This window comes from Littorina saxatilis, linkage group LG14, assembly GCF_037325665.1.
Source record: "Littorina saxatilis isolate snail1 linkage group LG14, US_GU_Lsax_2.0, whole genome shotgun sequence".
Taxonomy (NCBI): domain Eukaryota; kingdom Metazoa; phylum Mollusca; class Gastropoda; order Littorinimorpha; family Littorinidae; genus Littorina; species Littorina saxatilis.
The window spans coordinates 12,605,041-12,625,254 of record NC_090258.1 but is presented as its reverse complement, the minus strand read 5'-3'; the positions used below and the strand labels follow the sequence as shown (position 1 = coordinate 12,625,254).

Genomic DNA, 20,214 nt, shown 5'->3' with positions numbered 1-20,214 from the left:
AACAAAAACACACACAAAGCAAATGGCATTGTCTGTCGATTTGTCACATAAACAAACCTGCCGAGGTATGCGTGTACTTTATACACGTGGAAGAAACCGGAACCAAGCGTCTTTGTTATTGACAATATGCTTTTGGATATTGAGAAAATTGGCCGACTTCCGTAGCATTATGCTTTGATGATCGGAAGAGACCATCCAATCACAGCCCCCGAATTCCCCCACGTGTTCATCAGAATAGCTATATAATAGCTATATTACTGAATCATTCCAAACTGACACGAGTAAACTTTTCAATTTGCAGGGACTCAAAATTGCTACCAGGACCATTAGTCTGCCAGTTTGCTGTCTTTCAGGGCAGAATTAGACACACGTAATTTTATAATCCACACTAAATAATGGTGATCTTCAAAATTAACTAAGTGACACATTCCCACTCTGAACAAGAAGCAGCTATAAGGGCTGTTGAATGTTACATGTGTCCAGAGTAAAGGATGCTCCCATTTCACGTTCGAGCCAAGATGGATCTGTGGTTGTGAACAAGTCCCTTACACGGGGATATAGCTCAGTTGGTAGCGCGCTGGATTTGTATTCAGTTGGCCGCTGTCAGCGCGAGTTCGATCCCAGGTTCGGCGGAAATTTATTTCACAGAGTCAACTTTGTGTGCAGACTCTCTTCGGTGTCCGAACCACCCCCCGTGTATACTACATTGGGTGTGCACGTTAAAGATCCCACGATTGACAAAAGGGTCTTTCCTGGCAAAATTGCTTAGGCACAGTTAATAATTGTCTACCATACCCGTGTGACTTGGAATAAGCCCGTGAAAGGTAAATATGCGCCGACATGGCTGCAATCTACTGGCCGTATAAAATTTCATCTCACACGGCATCACTGCAGAGCGCCTAGAACTGTACCCACGGAATATGCGCGATATAAGCTTCATTGATTGATTGATTGATTAAAAGCAATACTGTTTGATAACGCCTCCCAAAACTCTGAAACTTGATTGCCCACTCCGCCCAGTAAAACCTGTTCGCCTCACCCTATCAGATCTAGCCAGGTCTTTCTTTTACATGGGTATATATAAGACTAATTCTCAAATTGCTCACATTAACAAACATGAACAGCCTGGGTGCTGTATGCGCGACTAAAGAACAACTAAATTTGTCGTACATTGTTGTCTGATGTTCCAGCTCTCTTGATTCCCTTATAGACACAGAATTTGACATTGACATAGACATAACACATACATATAAATAACAAAAATCATTATCTCTAACTACAACGTTATGTACAGGTGTGTTCCTGAGGACCTACGTTGCTGAATAATTGGCAAGGATTGCCTTCACTTACACACGATATCATACATTCATTCAACCGACGGAATGTACACGACACCATGGAATAAAAGAAGACCTATGTATATGCCTTACTTACCACTCGCAAGCGTTTTCTCGTGGTAGGCGTGGATATCGTTAAGTGTTTGACTCATGGACAAGATCTGAGACACGTTTAGGTCTTTCCTACCTAGGGGTAGCTCCAGCAAATAGTTCATACGGGAATAGTAATAGGAATCGTACCTGTAATTGAAGAGAAAATAAAGTCATTATATGTTTGGTCATTCAAGGCACACGTACACAGTCGAAGCTAACTTAATAGCTCTCAATATTTTGAATGAAATCCTCCATTTGTTAATGTCTTTCAGTCAAAGTATTACGGCAATTGTTCTTTTCATATCACGGACATACACAGATCAAATGTCCTCACACATTCTCACATATGTTGAACATACATTTCCATTGTTCTGCTATTTTTGACTCACATGCAAGCAAAAGTGAGTCTATGTACTCACCCGAGTCGTCCGTCCGTCCGTCCGTCCGTCCCTCCGTCCGGCCGGCCGGACGTCCGGCCGTCCGGAAAACTTTAACGTTGGATATTTCTTGGACACTATTCAGTCTATCAGTACCAAATTTGGCAAGATGGTGTATGATGACAAGGCCCCAAAAAACATACATAGCATCTTGACCTTGCTTCAAGGTCAAGGTCGCAGGGGCCATAAATGTTGTCTAAAAAACAGCTATTTTTCACATTTTTCCCATTTTCTCTGAAGTTTTGGAGATTGAATACCTCACCTATATATGATATATAGGGTAAAGTAAGCCCCATCTTTTGATACCAGTTTGGTTTACCTTGCTTCAAGGTCAAGGTCACAGGAGCTCTTCAAAGTTGGATTGTATACATATTTTAAAGTGACCTTGACCCTGAACTATGGAAGATAACTGTTTCAAACTTAAAAATTATGTGGGGCACATGTTATGCTTTCATCATGAGACACATTTGGTCACATATGATCAAGGTCAAGGTCACTTTGACCCTTATGAAATGTGACCTAAATAAGGTAGTGAACCACTAAAAGTGACCATATCTCATGGTAGAAAGAGCCAATAAGCACCATTGTACTTCCTATGTCTTGAATTAACAGCTTTGTGTTGCATGACCTTGGATGACCTTGACCTTGGGTCAAGGTCACATGTATTTTGGTAGGAAAAATGTGTAAAGCAGTTCTTAGTGTATGATGTCATTGCTAGGTTTAGTTATTTGACCTTGACCCTCAAGGTCAAGGTCATGTAAAGGTCAAGGTCAAGCATGTGAGTCGTATGGGCTTTGCCCTTCTTGTTAGTCCATGAGAGGGGGAAATATCTACAATAAAAATGCAACAAAAATTAAATTCGCAATAGTAATAAGAGACGTAATTTCATGTAATTCTTCATTACTCTGACCACACTTTAACGAGAACTGCATGGTCACCAAGGCACAGAGAAAGTGGTTGTGGTGCCTTATCCAAGCCGTCTTTTTACATTCAGTAAATACTTTACTGAATAATTTCACAAGGGCAAAGATTGAGGTTTGCCACCCACGGTATGAATGTCTCTTTGTCCGTCTGTGCAGAGTATATATCAAAAACTACCATACAGACTTTTGATGAAAATATTTGTACAGATGACGATTGTCTATCGAAGCCGTCAGGCTGAGGTAGACATCCGCTAATCGAGTGTGGAAGAAAACTCTGTCACACGACCAAGTCTGAATAGCATTTATGTCGCACAGCTTTAACGGAGGAGAGAACAAACACGTTTTGCGTACTCACGCTTGACATGGCTGAACACAGGAGCAGCCATTGTGGAGACATCTACTTTTTGACGGAAATGATCGAACAACTATGGATGACGTCACAGTCACTGTCTGTATTTTTTTGAGCATCGCATTCTTTATTACGTCTTTCTGTGTCTGCATGGGCAAAATGTCTTTTCGGTTTGTTTGTCTTATCTAGCTGTTCACAACTCTGTCCTTCATTATTCAGACTGACAGGCCCCATGAGCGAGCCGATGACCAATGGCAGCTAAACTCGCGTATGGAAACAGTACTGTCGTCTGCGATGCCGTTTGCAGTATTCTCAGTGTTGACGAATTTGTATAGAGAAGAAACGAAACAGCGGGAGAAATAAAAGCCATGTGTGCATTTTTGGGGGGACGATTTCGAGTTTGACTCCGTTCTTGCCATGCCCCAAAGCGTGTAACATACAATCTTGCACACGTTTGCTTTAGTAGTGGCAAAGAAGGAAAGCGTGAGACATCATTGCATTCCCTATTGCCTGATTGACATCTGTGTAGACTTATTGGTCTTATGTCCAGCCCAGTCTGTTTACACAAATACATGGGTAGATGTACCTGTTACTAACATATAACCTAATTACCTCCGATATCCCTGATCTGTAATGTACAGTGAATTCTGGAAAAGAGCCAGGCCAAAGAAATTGCGGTAGGATAACCCTTTGTAAAGGACAGTTCTGCCGTTGCCGTCGAGATTCGAAGACTCCACTAGATCCGTGCCAGCATCAACCCAGTAAAGCTTGTTGTCTGCACAGATGTAAAGTTACAATAACAATCATGTTTATATAGTAATAAAATGTCATGAGACACACAACCACGCTCGTCAATTGATGAACACGATTTAAGTAATGCATACACACTATTCTCCACGCCCAAATCAGAGAGAGAAGGAGAAAGAGAGGGAGAGCTAAAGAACGAAAGAAAGAGAGGAAGGGGGAGAGGGATGAGGTGTGTGCAGACACACATTCAAATGCAAAAGTATACACTAGTATATGTGTTTTATTAGCTCACGTGGAACGTCAATTGCCAGTCCATTAGTGTAGTTCAAGTTCGAGTTGATCACCGTTGTTCTCTCACTGCCGTCATAGTTTGCTCGCTCAATCTTGGCCGGAGTGCCCCAGTCTGTCCAGTACACGACACTGCCCACCATAAAAACAAACGTAAGAAAGGTCAGAAACGTTTTGTGTCATTTACTGTGTAAACCGAGTAAAAAGATGGGGGGAAAGTAATGACTCTTCCTACTTCCCATCAAACATAAAAACACCTCACAAAAACAGCTAACACGCTATACATCAGTATAAATACACATCAAGCAAAACAACAACAGCAACAACAAAAACAACAACAATAACAACAACCACCGTTATACACTTCTGACACAAGACATTCAGTGGCTTTATTTCGAACACAAGGACATTTTTACGTAGTTAGTGACTCCTACTCTATAAATCGTATGGAATATCTCTTGGATACCGTGCTACATCGCATGGTGTAAAGTTGTCTCCGGCATACATAGCTACGTACCCGTTGGTTGGGTCCAGCACTACAGCACGCGGTTTGTCGACCCCGGACGAGGCCACAATTTTGCGTTTGCGAGGACTGGACATGGTCAGCATGACGATCTCTTTGTTCCCGGCGTCACTGTAGAAAATGAGTCGCGACAGAGGGTCCACTGCTATGCCGTCAAGTACAGCCTCCGCATTAACTTTAGAACGAAACACATAGAAGTTTACGTAGATTGCAGTTATGACCACACTCATACACATGGAGTTCAATGTACGGATGACAAATCACACATCAAGCATGCAAAATGTGTGATGGCTATAAACTATCCAAGTTGCAAAGAGTCGAGCATAATATAGCTGCAAAGAAAAGTGACTATCTTTTGAACCAGCTTGGATCTTGCTTTTACCTTAACATTTGTCAAAGATCAATGCAACTTTGATCTTGCTTAGAGGCCATTAAAACCTGGATTTGTATGAAGTCCCGAAGCTTAAGCTTCAGAAACATTTGAGAAATAGATTTCCCGAATTCGACTCTACTATGATCTAGAAACTTGACGAAGGTCAAGACGATGTTCCTAATGTTATGAGGTAATTGAACTTTGTAAGTGTGTGCCATTTATTTACATCATAGCTTTTAATACATTTTAGACAATCTCAGCGTATATGTTCTACGTCTATTGAACGTCAACACACACTGTTGACTCGCATGGTTGTTCAGGCGGGTCTGAAGGGAAAACAAACAAACAAACAAATAAACAAAATGCACAGACAAATTATATTCTCAGCTAACCTGTATTTGCACTGAGGACGGTCGCAATGTTCCGTCCGTTGAGGGAAGAGGATCGAATGCGGTTCACAATGGTCCCTTTTTCCGTCCAGTAGATCTTTTCTTCCACAGGATCATAGTCTATTGCCATGGGGTTGTACAGCGTACGGTTCATTGGGATACGGTAGTAAGCGGCGGTATCGGGGTCAACGCGATATATGGCGTGACTTGAGGACGAGGAGGACGAGGAGTAATATGACCTCGGGCTGGCAGCTACGAGCAAGAAGTAGTCATCTGTCTTCTCTGTGAACCAACGAAAAAGAATCAAAGTTTTCCCTTAGATAGCAGTGGATGAGGTTGTTGGTGGCAGGGACACAATGTTAAATGAGACAAGACTTCTTATTTTTCTTGATATTGTTCTTGTTCTTAAATTCTTCTTCTTCTTCTTCTTCTTCTTCTTCTTCTTCTTCTTCTTCTTCTTCTTCTTCTTCTGTGTTCGACGTGACAAGACAAGACAAAACAAGACAAGACGAGACAAGGCAATTTAGCTAACATCCCAAAACAGAATGCCAACGTGTACACACACACACACACACACACACACACACACACACACACACACACACACACACACACACACACACACACACACACACACACACACACACACACACACACACACTAAGAGAGAGAGAGAGAGAGAGAGAGAGAGAGAGAGAGAGAGAGAGAGAGAGAGGCAGACAGACGGCAGAATGACTGTCAGACTGAAAGACAGACAGGGACAAACCGAAAGAAACAGCGAGATAATGCGTTTAGTTATAACCTGATGTATAAGTGGCAATGGATCCATTGCTGATGCGGGTGTTCGCGGAGTAGTACCAAGGGTCCCAGGAAAATCTCTTCGTATACCTGACCCACAGCTTATTTCCAAACGACCGTTGTTCATACGGTAAACCGTAGTAAGTGCATAATGTATTGAACATTGGAGCAGATTCATCACCTCCATCACGAACCTGTACAGCCAATAGATATAAGACATGTTTCGTCATCAGTGTCATTGCTGTCATCATGATTATCCTCTGCTGCAATTTTGCACCCTTCCGATAAATGGTAATTGTTTGCAATAATCAAGGTAATGTCAATGGAAGCACCTTTTGCGATGTTTTGAACCAAGAACTATTGATTCTAAATGCAACGACAAAAGATTTTAGATCGTATACACTTTTGAATATTGTGTCACAGGCGTACCAGCAAACGCATTGAATTATAATTTGATTACAGATCATGGGAGCTATTTAACTGTTAAATGCATGTGCATTTCAGTTATACAAACGTTTTCTTATTTCGTCTCGTTACTTTAATTACCATGTACTAACACAAATAGCAAGACTTTTGGGATTGTCTCTGTTTTATTATAAACTAGCAGTTAAGCCCGGCTTCGCCCGGGAGTAAGCGGAGCCCTGTAGCAATTTAAGACGCTCGCTATCCCATTATCATTAGCTTTACCTCCTTTGTTTGGATACAAAAAAAGAGTTATCTCCCTTACCTTCAAGAAATTTCCGGAACTGTCCAGTTAATTTTTCTTTCTTCATTTCTTCCCCTCATAGGAGCAATAGCGAGTCTCTAATATCACTGGCATGATGTGCTTGCTACAGGTGAACAGTAGGCACTGAACTGGTCTTGCACCATATAGGCTGTATTCAATAAATGGGAGGTCCATAATCTGAGAAAGGAAACAATGAATCAAGAAACTAAAACCCAGGTGCACATCTGCGGCACCTAGGGAGTGTACGTGCACACTATCTTGTTCCTGCCTCTTGCCATCTCAGAGGTATGGCGACCACAGACAAAAAAGAGTTATCTCCCTTACCTTCTAGAAATTTCCGGAACTGTCCAGTTAATTTTTCATTCTTCATTTCTTCCCCTCATAGGAGCAATAGCGAGTCTCTAATATCACTGGCATGATGTGCTTGCTACAGGTGAACAGTTATCTCCCTTACCTTCTAGAAATTTCCGGAACTGTCCAGTTAATTTTTCATTCTTCATTTCTTCCCCTCATAGGAGCAATAGCGAGTCTCTAATATCACTGGCATGATGTGCTTGCTACAGGTGAACAGTAGGCACTGAACTGGTCTTGCACCATATAGGCTGTATTCAATAAATGGGAGGTCCATAATCTGAGAAAGGAAACAATGAATCAAGAAACTAAAACCCAGGTGCACATCTGCCGCACCTAGGGAGTGTACGTGCACACTATCTTGTTCCTGCCTCTTGCCATCTCAGAGGTATGGCGACCACAGACAGACACACACACAGACAGACAGACACTCTCTAGATTCAGAGACTGGGAAAGAGAGAAGGGAGCGTAGGGCAATTGTCGGACTTAAGACTGTGTCCCCTACTTTGTTTTAACGTCTCCTAGATCAGCACATATTGACTAATCAATCTGCGTTTGGCGACCTGGTGTCCCTAAATGCGACGGCTGCATTCGTGCGTGCCACATAAGTGGATGTCCAGAAAGAGCAAACGAGAAGAAGAAGACTAAACATTCTGAATAAGGCCAACAAAAAAAATAGTCTGTTTACGGTAACCCGACCGACCCTATTTTTTTCGCGCGACCCTAGACTTCTTTTTGGCATTTGGGGGGAAAAAAACAACGTAAAAATATGGTTTTTTGGAAAAAAAAGAAAAAAAAAATCCCGACCTACCGACCCTATTTTTTTTCGCGCGACCCTAGACTTTTTTTTTTGGCATTTGGAAAAAAACCACGTAAAAATATGGTTTTTGGGGAAGAAAAAAAATCCCGACCTACCGACCCTATTTGTTTGGCCTATGTTACCGTAAACAGACCTATTTTTTGTTTGGGCCTAATCAACATTTATCAAAAAAGATCGACCATCATCCACACACCTCCAAGCATGCATATGAGGAGTATGAACTCATGAAGGTAACATTGAGCGTGATGCGGTAACCCTTTGGCGCCGTAATGACGTAAGTGCAGGCGATGCCACCGCTGTACCAACTAGGGACGTCTGGTGGCTGAATGGTGCCACTGAGTGCTGTATAGTTATGGTCACAACCTGCAAGTAAAATCATAAACGTCTCGGTAGTTTGCAGCTTTATGGATAAAAGCAATCCTACATACAAAATGGCAACAAAACGAATACAGAAAATCCCCCGAAATCGGCGTATGGCTGCCTGAATGGCGGGGTAAAAACGGTCATACACGTAAAACTCAACTCGTGCAAAAACATGAGTGAACGTGGGAGTTTCAGCCCATGAACAAACAAGAAGAAGAATACTTAAAAGATATTTATTTATTCCCCATTATGATGTAATGCAAAAAAGTGTGACATTCGTCCTTCTTGTAAATTCGACAGTTATCAAGGTGGAAAATTGACAGAATAGTCTTAGTGTCAGGGCATGTAACCATCAATATAGTGCGTTTTTGCTCACTTATGTAAAATGTGATAAGAGAGGATTATGAATAACCTGCGTTCCTCTTATTATTGCCAGTGCCCACACGCGCGTGCCCGCGCGCGCGCGCGCGCGTGTGTGTGTGTGTGTGTGTGTGTGTGTGTGTGTGTACCCCCGTTTCCACAGCTTTGGTTGCCTAAATCACCATAAGGCAACCATCCACACGTGGATGGCAACCTAAACTCTGGATGGCAACCTAATTGTGTGGATGATCGCTTCATTTAACACCGTTAAATTGACTTTTTTGACGGAAAGAATGTCATAACAATGTTCAAAATGACATTCCTTCCGTCCTCTATAGGCGACGAAATAGGTCAAATTTTGTGCATTTTTTAGTGCAAAATTCTTCGATGCCGGAGCGAGTACTGCACCCAGTGCTGTTGTAGTGCAAGTGCACTAGAAAGGCACTCCACCCAGTGCCGCCTCTTAGGTAACCATCCACACTTTAGGTATGTGTGTGTGTGTGTGTGTGTGTGTCTGTGTCTGTGTGTCTGTGTGTATGTGAATACGAATACGAATACGAATAAACTTTATTGTCATGAAACGTGGTGTTTATAAGACACGGGAAGATAAATAACCAAATAATTACATTGTTTCTCTTTTTTTGAAGCAATTATATACAAATTCTCCCAATTTAGTTTGTACTTTGTCTACTTGCAAAAGTTGACTTGGTACATCATTAACAGCTATTGTGTTTTCAGCGTAGCAATAGGGCCCGATATTTAGACGAGACAAGTATAATGCCGACGAGTCGAAGACGAGTCGCATTATACTTGTTCGAGTCTAAATATCGGACCCTATTGCTACGATGAAAACACAATAGCGTTTATATAGCTATTCTGACATTAAATTCTGTGTTAAAATCATGTTTTTGTCAGCAACAAGGACCAGAATGGTCCATGTCATTGATTGCAGACGACGGTTCCCTTCAGTTCTGCATGAAGCCACGGAAATAACCGAACATTGAAAAACCCACGGACATGTATTACGGAGAAAACTCAAGATAACCGGATGCTTAGCATTACGTCAATATCTTTGGAATCATATGACGTTATGACGTATCATGCTTGCCTACGTAGATTGTATGTTCGAAAGTCTGACTTCTGTTGGGAATTCGCGTGGTGAAGACTGCGGTAAATCTGTAGATGATAAGAGAACAAGGATTGTCTCAGAAGAAACGGCGAAATGTTTCAGACCGGTAACTTCATTTCAACATTGCACTACACAATGGACGTTCTATGTGACAGGAGAGTTTGCTGATTTTGTGTTAAACATTGGTGATTGGAGAGATCGTCTGCAAAAATCAGAGATAGGTCGCTTCAGATTGCAGCTTCTGGAAATTTGCAAGGTTTGCTGCCAATTAAAGAACTGGATTTTACACGTAATGTATGTCATGTACAGTAAGCAACAACAAAAACACACACAAAGCAAATTGCATCGTCTGTCGACTAGCCACAGACACAAGCCTGGCGAGGTATGCGTGTACTTTATACACGTGGAAGAAACCGGAACCATGCGTCTTTGTTATTGCCGATATCGTTTGGATATCGGCAAAAATGGCCAACTTTCGTAGCGTTATGCTTTGATGATCGGAAAAGGGATGTGTGAGACCATCCAATCACAGCCCCCGAATCCCCCCACGTGTCCATCAGAATAGCTATATATGAATATATAGGTCGATTAACTTCACTCATGAAAGATTTTCGTAATTGGTTGTTTTCTATGCAGTTATCTAGAAAATGTACTTCATCTTCTATTCCTCCACATGTTTCACATAATCTATTGTCCCTAGGTGTATTGCTGTATCTACCAGTTTAAATTTTCAGGTCGTGGGCACTTATTCTTTGTTTACACAACGAATGTTTATATTTTCTTTGTTTTATGCATAACAGATATGGTTCCGTTTTATTAATTTGTTACTATTCTTTGATAAAAATTTAACTTTGGTAAACTTCTTATTTGACCTTTCCAGAATTGTATATATTGGAGTTTCAATTTTTGACATATAACATATTTTATATGTGTGTGTGTGTGTGTGTGTGTGTGTGTGTGTGTGTGTGTGTTTGTGTGTGTGTGTGTGTGTGTATGTGTGTGTGTGTGTGTGTGTATGTGTGTGTGTGTGTGTGTGTGTGTGAATGGTTTTTTTTTTTACATTGAAATGGTCAGTGTTGGTGGTTTCACCTCATGAATACTTATGAATTTTCCGTTCCTTGGGCTTATGTAGAAGTAATTATTTATCTTCTGTCCTTGTAACATAAATAAATGTGTATTAACACTCAAAAAGCAATGACATTTCAAAACCGTAGCGTCGTGCTACGTGGTGATAATATAGACGTTGCGGGAAAAACGCCCGACAACTCAGCACGACGACAAGAGTGACGGTGACCTTCTTTTTATATTTAGTCAAGTTTTGACTAAATATTTTAACATCGAGGGGGAATCGAAACGAGGGTCGTGGTGTATGTGTGTCTGTCTGTCTGTGCGTGTGTGTGTGTGTGTGTGTAGAGCGATTCAGACTAAACTACTGGACCGATCTTTATGAAATTTGACATGAGAGTTCCTGGGTATAAAATCCCCAAACATGTTTTTTCTTTTTTTGGATAAATGTCTTTGATGACGTCATATCCGGCTTTTCGTGAAAGTTGAGGCGGCACTGTCACGCCCTCATTTTTCAACCAAATTGGTTCAAATTTTGGTCAAGTAATCTTCGACGAAGGCCGGACTTCGGTATTGCATTTCAGCTTGGTGGCTTAAAAATTATTTAATGACTTTGGTCATTAAAAATCTGAAAATTGTAAAAAAAAATAAAAATGTATAAAACGATCAAAATTTACGTTCATCTTATTCTCCATCATTTGCTGATTCCAAAAACATATAAATATGTTATATTTGGATTAAAAACAAGCTCTGAAAATTAAATATATAAAAATTATTATCAAAATGAAATTGTCCAAATCAATTTAAAAACACTTTCATCTTATTCCTTGTCAGTTCCTGATTCCAAAAACATATAGATATGATATTTTTGGATTAAAAACACGCTCAGAAAGTTAAAACAAAGAGAGGTACAGAAAAGCGTGCTATCCTTCTTAGCGCAACTACTACCCCGCTCTTCTTGTCAATTTCACTGCCTTTGCCATGAGCGGTGGACTGACGATGCTACGAGTATACTGTCTTGCTGAAAAATGGCAGCTACTTGACTAAATATTGTATTTTCGCCTTACGCGACTTGTTACACTTAGTCAAGTTTTGACTAAATGTATTAACGTAGAGGGGGGAATCGAGACGAGGGTCATATGGTGTATGTGTGTCTGTGTGTGTGTGTAGAGCGAATCAGACTAAACTACTGGACCGATCTTTATGAAATTTGACATGAGAGTTCCTGGGTATGAAATCCCCGAACGTGTTTTTCTTTTTTTTGATAAATGTCTTTGATGACGTCATATCCGGCTTTTCGTGAAAGTTGAGGCGGCACTGTCACGCCCTCATTTTTCAACCAAATTGGTTGAAATTTTGTTCAAGTAATCTTCGACGAAGGCCGGACTTCGGTATTGCATTTCAGCTTGGTGGCTTAAAAATTAATTAATGACTTTGGTCATTAAAAATCTAAAAATTGTAAAACAAACAATATTTTATAAAATGATCAAAATTTACGTTCATCTTATTCTCCATCATTTGCTGATTCCAAAAACATATAAATATGTTATATTTGGATTAAAAACAAGCTCTGAAAATTAAAAATATAAAAATTATTATCAAAATTAAATTGTCCAAATCAATTCAAAAACACTTTCATCTTGTTCCTTGTCGGTTCCTGATTCCAAAAACATATAGATATGCTATGTTTGGATTAAAAACACGCTCAGAAAGTTAAAACAAAGAGAGGTACAGAAAAGCGTGCTACCCTTCTCAGCGCAACTACTACCCCGCTCTTCTTGTCAATTTCACTGCCTTTGACGTGAGCGGTGGACTGACGATGCTACGAGTATACGGTCTTGCTGCGTTGCATTGCGTTCAGTTTCATTCTGTGAGTTCGACAGCTACTTGACTAAATGTTGTATTTTCGCCTTACGCGACTTGTTTCTCTCTCACACAGTCGGGACGGGGCCTTTGCGAGCCGTTCCCACTGGAAAATGGAGCAATTTGTCGTCGTCGCCAAAACGGAAGATAGAAATTGCTCTTTGCTGTTAAGACGAGTTCACTTTAATCAAAGTATGTGTAATTGACATATAGATTGTTCATTTTGCAAATAGCTTTTGAAGAAAAAAAATCTTTGATAGGCGTGGATTTACAGTTTTTGTTGTCGGGTACCATCTCACATGCTCATAAGTCTTTGCAAAGAAGCCGCTAAAAACTGTTTGCGCAGAAGACGGACGCGTACGAAGTTCAAAACCAAGACTAAAGTGACGTCAGTTTTTCGCGCAGCGGTCCGGGGCGCTTGTTAAAACAACGCCTGCGAGGGCAAAATTTGGTGTTTTTCACGTCGGGGCCGTTTTTTCTTGACTCAATGGTGTTTGGGTAGTGTTTTCAATTCTGTTTTAGGTTCCAGCATTATTTGGTCTGTTAAAAGGCAAAACATGTTTTTGCATTGGCAGATAGCGGAGTTATGAGGTGAATAGGGTACCTTTCATTGTGGTAGCAAGGATATTCAATTATATACTGTTCGGTTATTTTGAATGAAAAAAAATCTGGAGGAAAAGGCGAGAGACGGACTAGGTTCTTATACTGCACCAACGGACGTTATGCCAAAACAAAGGCTTAAGCATTTCACGCGGTTACTGAATATTATTAATGACAGAAATGAGTAAACATTTACTCGAAATTATTGTATGGGTAAGGATGGTTTGGGATCACAAGCGGGGGTGTGGGGCTGGGGGGGGGGGGAGGCGTTGGTTGGGGAGGGGAAGGGACTCTTATGGCTCACACAGGGACAGTAAGCTTGCTGAAGTTTAAATTGTGGTTATTTATCTGGTGTTTCTATTTAGTCATTCATGTTTCACTGTATATGACTTACGAATAAGCGCGAGAAAAAATCCGTGTGCGTGTGTGTGTGTGTGTGTGGGGGGGTGAACAAAACTCCTTTTTTCACACACACACACGCACCCGCACACACACACACACACACACACACACACACACACACACACACACACACACACACACACACACACACACACACACATATAATGATATACATATACCCAGTATACCCAGCTCAGATACTGATGGGCTAACGCAACAGCTGTTTATTCTATTGGGTCACAGACCTTGAAGAGCCAGGTGCAAGACGAATAATTCATATCACTGATATGCGTGTTCCCCACCACCCAAAACATGCCCCGAGGGGCTTCGTCTCCACACGTCGTATCAAAACCCTTCGTTCGGGCGTCCAGGTGTTTTCTTCTTCTGGCCACTGGCGCCCGTTCTCCCCGCAATCGCTACTAGTAGTATAGTGTGTGTACGCGCGATGACGCGGAACGACAACACACCTGTCTCGGTTCTGTCGTCGTTGTGAGTCCCGTCTTCCCCGCAACGTCTATACTCTGTTGCTGCACAACGCTGTAATACGCTATTATATGGTCATTTAAATATCTGAAACACCTATCGTCCAAATCGTTCGATGTTGTTCCATCGTCTATGCACTTTTTGTTTGATATGAACACAGAGGAAATTCTTCTTCTTCTTCTTTTGCGTTCCCAGCCATGCCAAAACTTTAATCTGGTCTGCAGGGCGAAGTTCCCAGTCCGCTGTAGTGACGTTGCCGGCCCCAAGAGTGACAGGGGACATACATCTTGTCACAAGAATGTCCCAGTTGCTTCCCTTACCCCCAACTACAACATCAATTAATTTTCCTTTCTCTGATACCCTTACCTGCGATAGGAGTTGGTGTTATCGGTGGACTTGTAGTAGTCTTTGGAAACCCGTCATCTGTGAATGCATTAATCAAATGAATGATAAAATAGTCAAATGAAAATACAGAAATTAATAGAAACATGATGAGAATTGAACGAAAAGCAGGAAAGTTGGAAACAAATACCGATACATATGTTCTCGAAGCTTGGTGAAAGGTTGTGTTGCTTCCAATCTAACACCACGGTAACAAATTTTAAAGGATTGGGATTAATTAAAAATGTATTTTGGAAACAAGTTTTAATTTGTTGGTTGAAAAATAAGGACATGATTCAGAGAGCAGTAGGTGGAGACATGTTATTAAGAGATACGTGTTTATGGAACAGCAAGGATATAATCTATTGCGGCCAAACCCTGTTTTTTAGCGACTGGATTAAAGCAGGCGTTTGTCGAGTAAAGGATGTATATGTTGGTAATGAGATTGTGCCCTTTAATATTATGCAGCAGAAGGTTGGATGTAAGCCCACAAGATTCTTTGAATATAGGGTGATTTGTACAGCAGTTAAAGCAGCAACACTACGCTCTGCAAATGGAAATGTATGTGGATTCAACGATTTAAAGAACCTGAGTAAGCCTTGTCAATTTCGCAAATTAATTATAAAGGAAAAATATGTGGAGCCGGTTGTAGTTAAATTTTGGGAACATAAATTTGATTTCAGGCCGGGAAAAGAGCAATGGTTAATGGTAAACAAAGTAACCACTGAAACAAGATTGCGAATGCTGCATTGGAAAATATTGCACAATATTTACCCCACAAATATTTTATTGTATAAAATAGGCATTTCCGTGAGTAATTGCTGTACTCACTGTGAGAACGAAATTGATTATATTGAACATTTTTTTTACTTTTGCCCGAAAATTATGTCCATTTGGAAATGCGTTGAGGATAAAGTGAATTGTAAATATAATATGATTATTAAAATTACCGTAAAGGAAGTTTTTTTGGGCGTATTTGAAAATTCACAAAGTTCCAAGGCACTAATAAGTTATGTGAATTATTTGATTGTGATAGCCAAAATGTGTGTTGGTATTTATAGATATGGCTCCCCTCTGGATATTGTATGCATTTTTGAGAAGGAATTGTTATATAGAAAAGTTGCTTAAAATACATTTAGATATAGTAATGTTAATGTTATAGTAAAAACATTACTTAAAAAAAATAAAAAATAAAAATCAATGAAGAAGGATGCTCCCCGCCAACAACAACAACCAAACAAAAAAAACAAACAAAAAAAGGCAAAAAAGAAAGGGTTGAAGCAGCCTGCATGCAACTGAGATTTAAAAAAAAACAAAAAAAAAAAAAAAAAAAATGATGAGAATTGCAGATATCAGTCTTTGGAAACCCGTCATCTGTGAATGCATTAATCAAATGAATGATAAAATAGTCAAATGAAAATACAGAAATTAATAGAAACATGATGAGAATTGCAGATATCAGTCCCCAGAAAGAAGGTTGGAAGGGCTACAGGGGAGAAAGAAGGACAGACAAACCGTTAAGCATACAGACGGACGGACAGAAGGAAGAAATGAAAGACAGACTGAATGAGATTTGGCATTTGTCTACGTACGTACACGTTTCTGATAATAAGCATTGTTGTTAGCATTGTTTTCTGTCAGCAAATACCTTGACATTTGAGGGGGTGTCGGGAGGTGGGGGGAGCAAATAAGCTTTCTAAGCAAATGAGGACGAAGAAAAGATTATACGCATGGCCGAGTGGTAACGCACTTGCGCTCGGAAGCGAGAGGTTGCGAGTTCGACCCTGGGTCAGGGCGTTAACAATTTTCTCCCCCCTTTCCTAACCTAGGTGGTGGGTTCATAGTCTATCAAGTGCTAGTCTTTCGGATGAGACGAAAAACCGAGGTCCCTTCGTGTACAGTACATTGGGGTGTGCACGTTAAAGATCCCACGATTGACAAAATGGTCTTTCCTGGCAAAATTGTATAGGCATAGATAAAAATGTCCACCAAAATACCCGTGTGACTTGGAATAATAGGCCGTGAAAAGTAGGATATGCGCCGAAATGGCTGCGATCTGCTGGCCGATGTGAATGCGTGATGTATTGTGTAAAAATAAAAAATAAATCCATCTCACACGGCATAAATAAATCCCTGCGCCTTGAATATGTGCGCGATGTAAATTGCATAAAATAAAAATTAAAATAATAAATCCCTGCGCTTAGAACTGTACCCACGGAATACGCGTGATATAAGCCTCATATTGATTGATTGATTGATTGAAAAGACCCAGCCAAAAACCTTTAATCATACTCACCAATTAAAAACACACTAAAACCTTAACTATGCTTGACCCCAAAGGTCATTTAAGTTGACAACTTAGGTCGATGAACTTAAACAATATTTAATGGTCATCGAAGTTTATGAAACAGCCGTTCCAAAGTTCAAGGTTTAAAAACGTCAAAAAAATACAAATAATACAGTTTGTTTGTTTACCAGAAACTCCATCAGTTCCATTGTAACCTTGAAATTCGACAATGGTCATTTCGACTTTCAGAGCACTTGCTTTTTACATTTAGTCAAGTTTTGACTAAATGTTTTAACGTAGAGGGGGGAATCGAGACGAGGGTCGTGGTGTATGTGCGTGTGTCTGTGTATGTGTGTGTGTACAGCGATTCAGACTAAACTACTGGACCGATCTTTATGAAATTTGACATGAGAGTTCCTGGGTATGAAATCCCCGAACGTGTTTTTCTTTTTTTTGATAAATGTCTTTGATGACGTCATATCCGGCTTTTCGTGAAAGTTGAGGCGGCACTGTCACGCCCTCATTTTTCAACCAAATTGGTTGAAATTTTGGTCAAGTAATCTTCGACAAAGCCCGGACTTCGGTATTGCATTTCAGCTTGGTGGCTTAAAAATTAATTAATGACTTTGGTCATTAAAAATCTGAAAATTGTAAAAAAAAATAAAGATTTACAAAACGATCCAAATTTACGTTCATCTTATTCTCCATCATTTTCTGATTCCAAAAACATATAAATATGTTATATTTGGATTAAAAACAAGCTCTGAAAATTAAATATATAACAATTATTATCAAAATTAAATTGTCGAAATCAATTTAAAAACACTTTCATCTTGTTCCTTGTCGGTTCCTGATTCCAAAACCATATAGATATGATATGTTTGGATTAAAAACACGCTCAGAAAGTTAAAACAAAGAGAGGTACAGAAAAGCGTGCTATATCCTTCTTAGCGCAACTACTACCCCGCTCTTCTTGTCAATTTCACTGCCTTTGCCATGAGCGGTGGACTGACGATGCTACGAGTATACGGTCTTGCTGAAAAATGGCATTGCGTTCAGTTTCATTCTGTGAGTTCGACAGCTACTTGACTAAATGTTGTATTTTCGCCTTACGCGACTTGTTTTTTTATTAAGGTTTGGGAAGTGTGTGAGGTAGGTTTGACAGTTGTAGTTTCACAAACGGTGTAGGAAATGATTTTTTTTATTTACGTGACCTCGACCCTGCTGTGACCATGCAATGTCACGCGGACTAACAAGATATGATTCGATGTGACGTAAAAAGCTAAACAAACAAAATCAAGAAAATGGTAAATTCAAAATGTTGATACGATCTAGACCACGTGACATACACATTAGGTGAGTGTAGCACAGATTTAAATCATGTCTGGAGTTATTGAAGTTTCAGACCTCCAGCTTTATGTTCAACAAAACCTCAAAGTTAAATTTCTTGTTCAAGGATAGACAAGCGTCAATACGCGGCAGTCCGTTCATGACTGCTGATGTCTGTGAATCATTGGCTACTCAGATTGGTCACCAAATAGTGCATAAGAAGATATTTGTTTACAAACATGCTAGAAGTAACTCAAAAAAGTTACAGCTGGTGAAATCATAAGTTTGCCCGATATCGACGGTAACAGAAAGTTAAATGACACCTGCAGGTAATCTTCTATTTCATAAATCTTTTGCTAAATTTGAGTATATCATTAAACACTTGCTTGCCTTACCTATACAGTCTGTTCCACTATAGGTGAGATTCTGACCATCGGGGCATGCGCACTCGCTCCTGTTGTTTGGCAACGGTATGCAAAAGACGCTACATCCGCCATTGTTGTTTCCACATCCGTTTGAAACTGAAAAGGTAAGTATATCCAATTTCTGGTTAAAACCATTGTTGAAGAGAAGCTGTTTTCAAATGTCTGGTGTGTCTCTGGTCCTTGACAAACTTCCTTAATTTTGATTGTGGAAAATATGTAAAGGGTTAATCTCCAGAGCCGTGTACAGTAGGGGGCAAAAGAAACGCACCACATTCGCGCCCACTGTTGCAATTGGTTTTTTTCGTCATTTTCACACAGCTGTAAAATATGAACCAGAAAAACAGACACGTCATCAACATTGTAAAAATGCATATTTTTCAACCAGGTAAAGACGTGGAGGTGCAAAGTTTTTTTCCGTTATGGATTTGTTGATGTTGATGACGGTTTCAGCGAATCGGTCGTGTGGAAACAATTCCTGTAAAACAAGCACACAACCAAAGAGGAGGCAATGATGTGTTAAAACGAATGTTAGCATTTTAGACCAATATTTTGATAGTTCTCTTGTCAGCAAATAATGGATAGAGAGACAATAGTATACATATAATTTAATTTACCTTTTTTTGCCGCGGACAATTTTTTATTTTCGCTGAAACGTAATTTCCTTTTCGCGGAAATCCGCGATTTCGCGGGCGATTCCCATGTCTGAGGAATGAACTGTCTGCGGTTAATTTTATTCGTTTAATGTATGTCAAAACGAGCCATAAAGTTTTACAATAAAAGCTTCCATGCATTGTTTGACGATCGGAACACTGATGAGGTCGCGGTTTGTAGGTTGAAACTATGAAACAGTACAACCTTCCAGAGCCGCCAGTTTGTGAACAGAGGGGGTTCATGGTTGGAATCATTAAGAGCTCAAATTGTCCTGCCTCCCATTCGAAACGTCATCATTTCATTCAACATTTCCTTATTTTTCTTACTGCGGCTGCGCAGGTTATTTGCTCAGGTCAAGGCCGTGAGTTTAGGCCTACTGAGCAATATCGATAGATTTTCTCACTTGAATAACAGAGACAAAGAGTTATGGAAGGTCATGGGATATTTGCTTAATCCCTCAGCACATGGACGTCTTGGCATTTATTTGCGGAAAAAATCTATGACTTACCATTGGCCAGCGTTTTCTCGTGGTAGGCGTGGATGTCGTTGAGTTTTCCGCTCATGGACAACACCTGGCTGATGCTTGTCCCGTTCGTAGCCAGGGATTTCTTCTGTAACGTGCTGTAGGTGTACCTGGATCTAATCAAAGAGAAAGTAAAGTTTCTAAAACTGTGCAAACTGTCGGCCGGCTAGAGTAGGGCTGACTACGACCAAACCTAGC

At 40.3% G+C, this 20,214-nt stretch overlaps 1 protein-coding gene across 2 annotated transcripts in view; it reads right to left on the bottom strand.

Annotated features, from left to right (window-relative positions):
* Nucleotides 1–20,214, bottom strand: part of LOC138947129 (low-density lipoprotein receptor-related protein 4-like) — a 50,694-nt gene that overhangs the window by 10,483 nt on the left and 19,997 nt on the right. For both annotated transcript variants that reach the window (XM_070318574.1, XM_070318575.1), the window contains exons 8-17: nucleotides 20,002–20,132; nucleotides 18,813–18,938; nucleotides 14,787–14,843; nucleotides 8,349–8,518; nucleotides 6,262–6,451; nucleotides 5,463–5,741; nucleotides 4,692–4,872; nucleotides 4,179–4,306; nucleotides 3,752–3,914; nucleotides 1,435–1,577 (exon numbers count right to left, since the gene is read on the bottom strand). In XM_070318574.1, coding sequence (XP_070174675.1) covers nucleotides 1,435–1,577; nucleotides 3,752–3,914; nucleotides 4,179–4,306; nucleotides 4,692–4,872; nucleotides 5,463–5,741; nucleotides 6,262–6,451; nucleotides 8,349–8,518; nucleotides 14,787–14,843; nucleotides 18,813–18,938; nucleotides 20,002–20,132 — 1,568 coding nt within the window. The remainder of the gene's footprint in view (nucleotides 1–1,434; nucleotides 1,578–3,751; nucleotides 3,915–4,178; nucleotides 4,307–4,691; nucleotides 4,873–5,462; nucleotides 5,742–6,261; nucleotides 6,452–8,348; nucleotides 8,519–14,786; nucleotides 14,844–18,812; nucleotides 18,939–20,001; nucleotides 20,133–20,214) is intronic.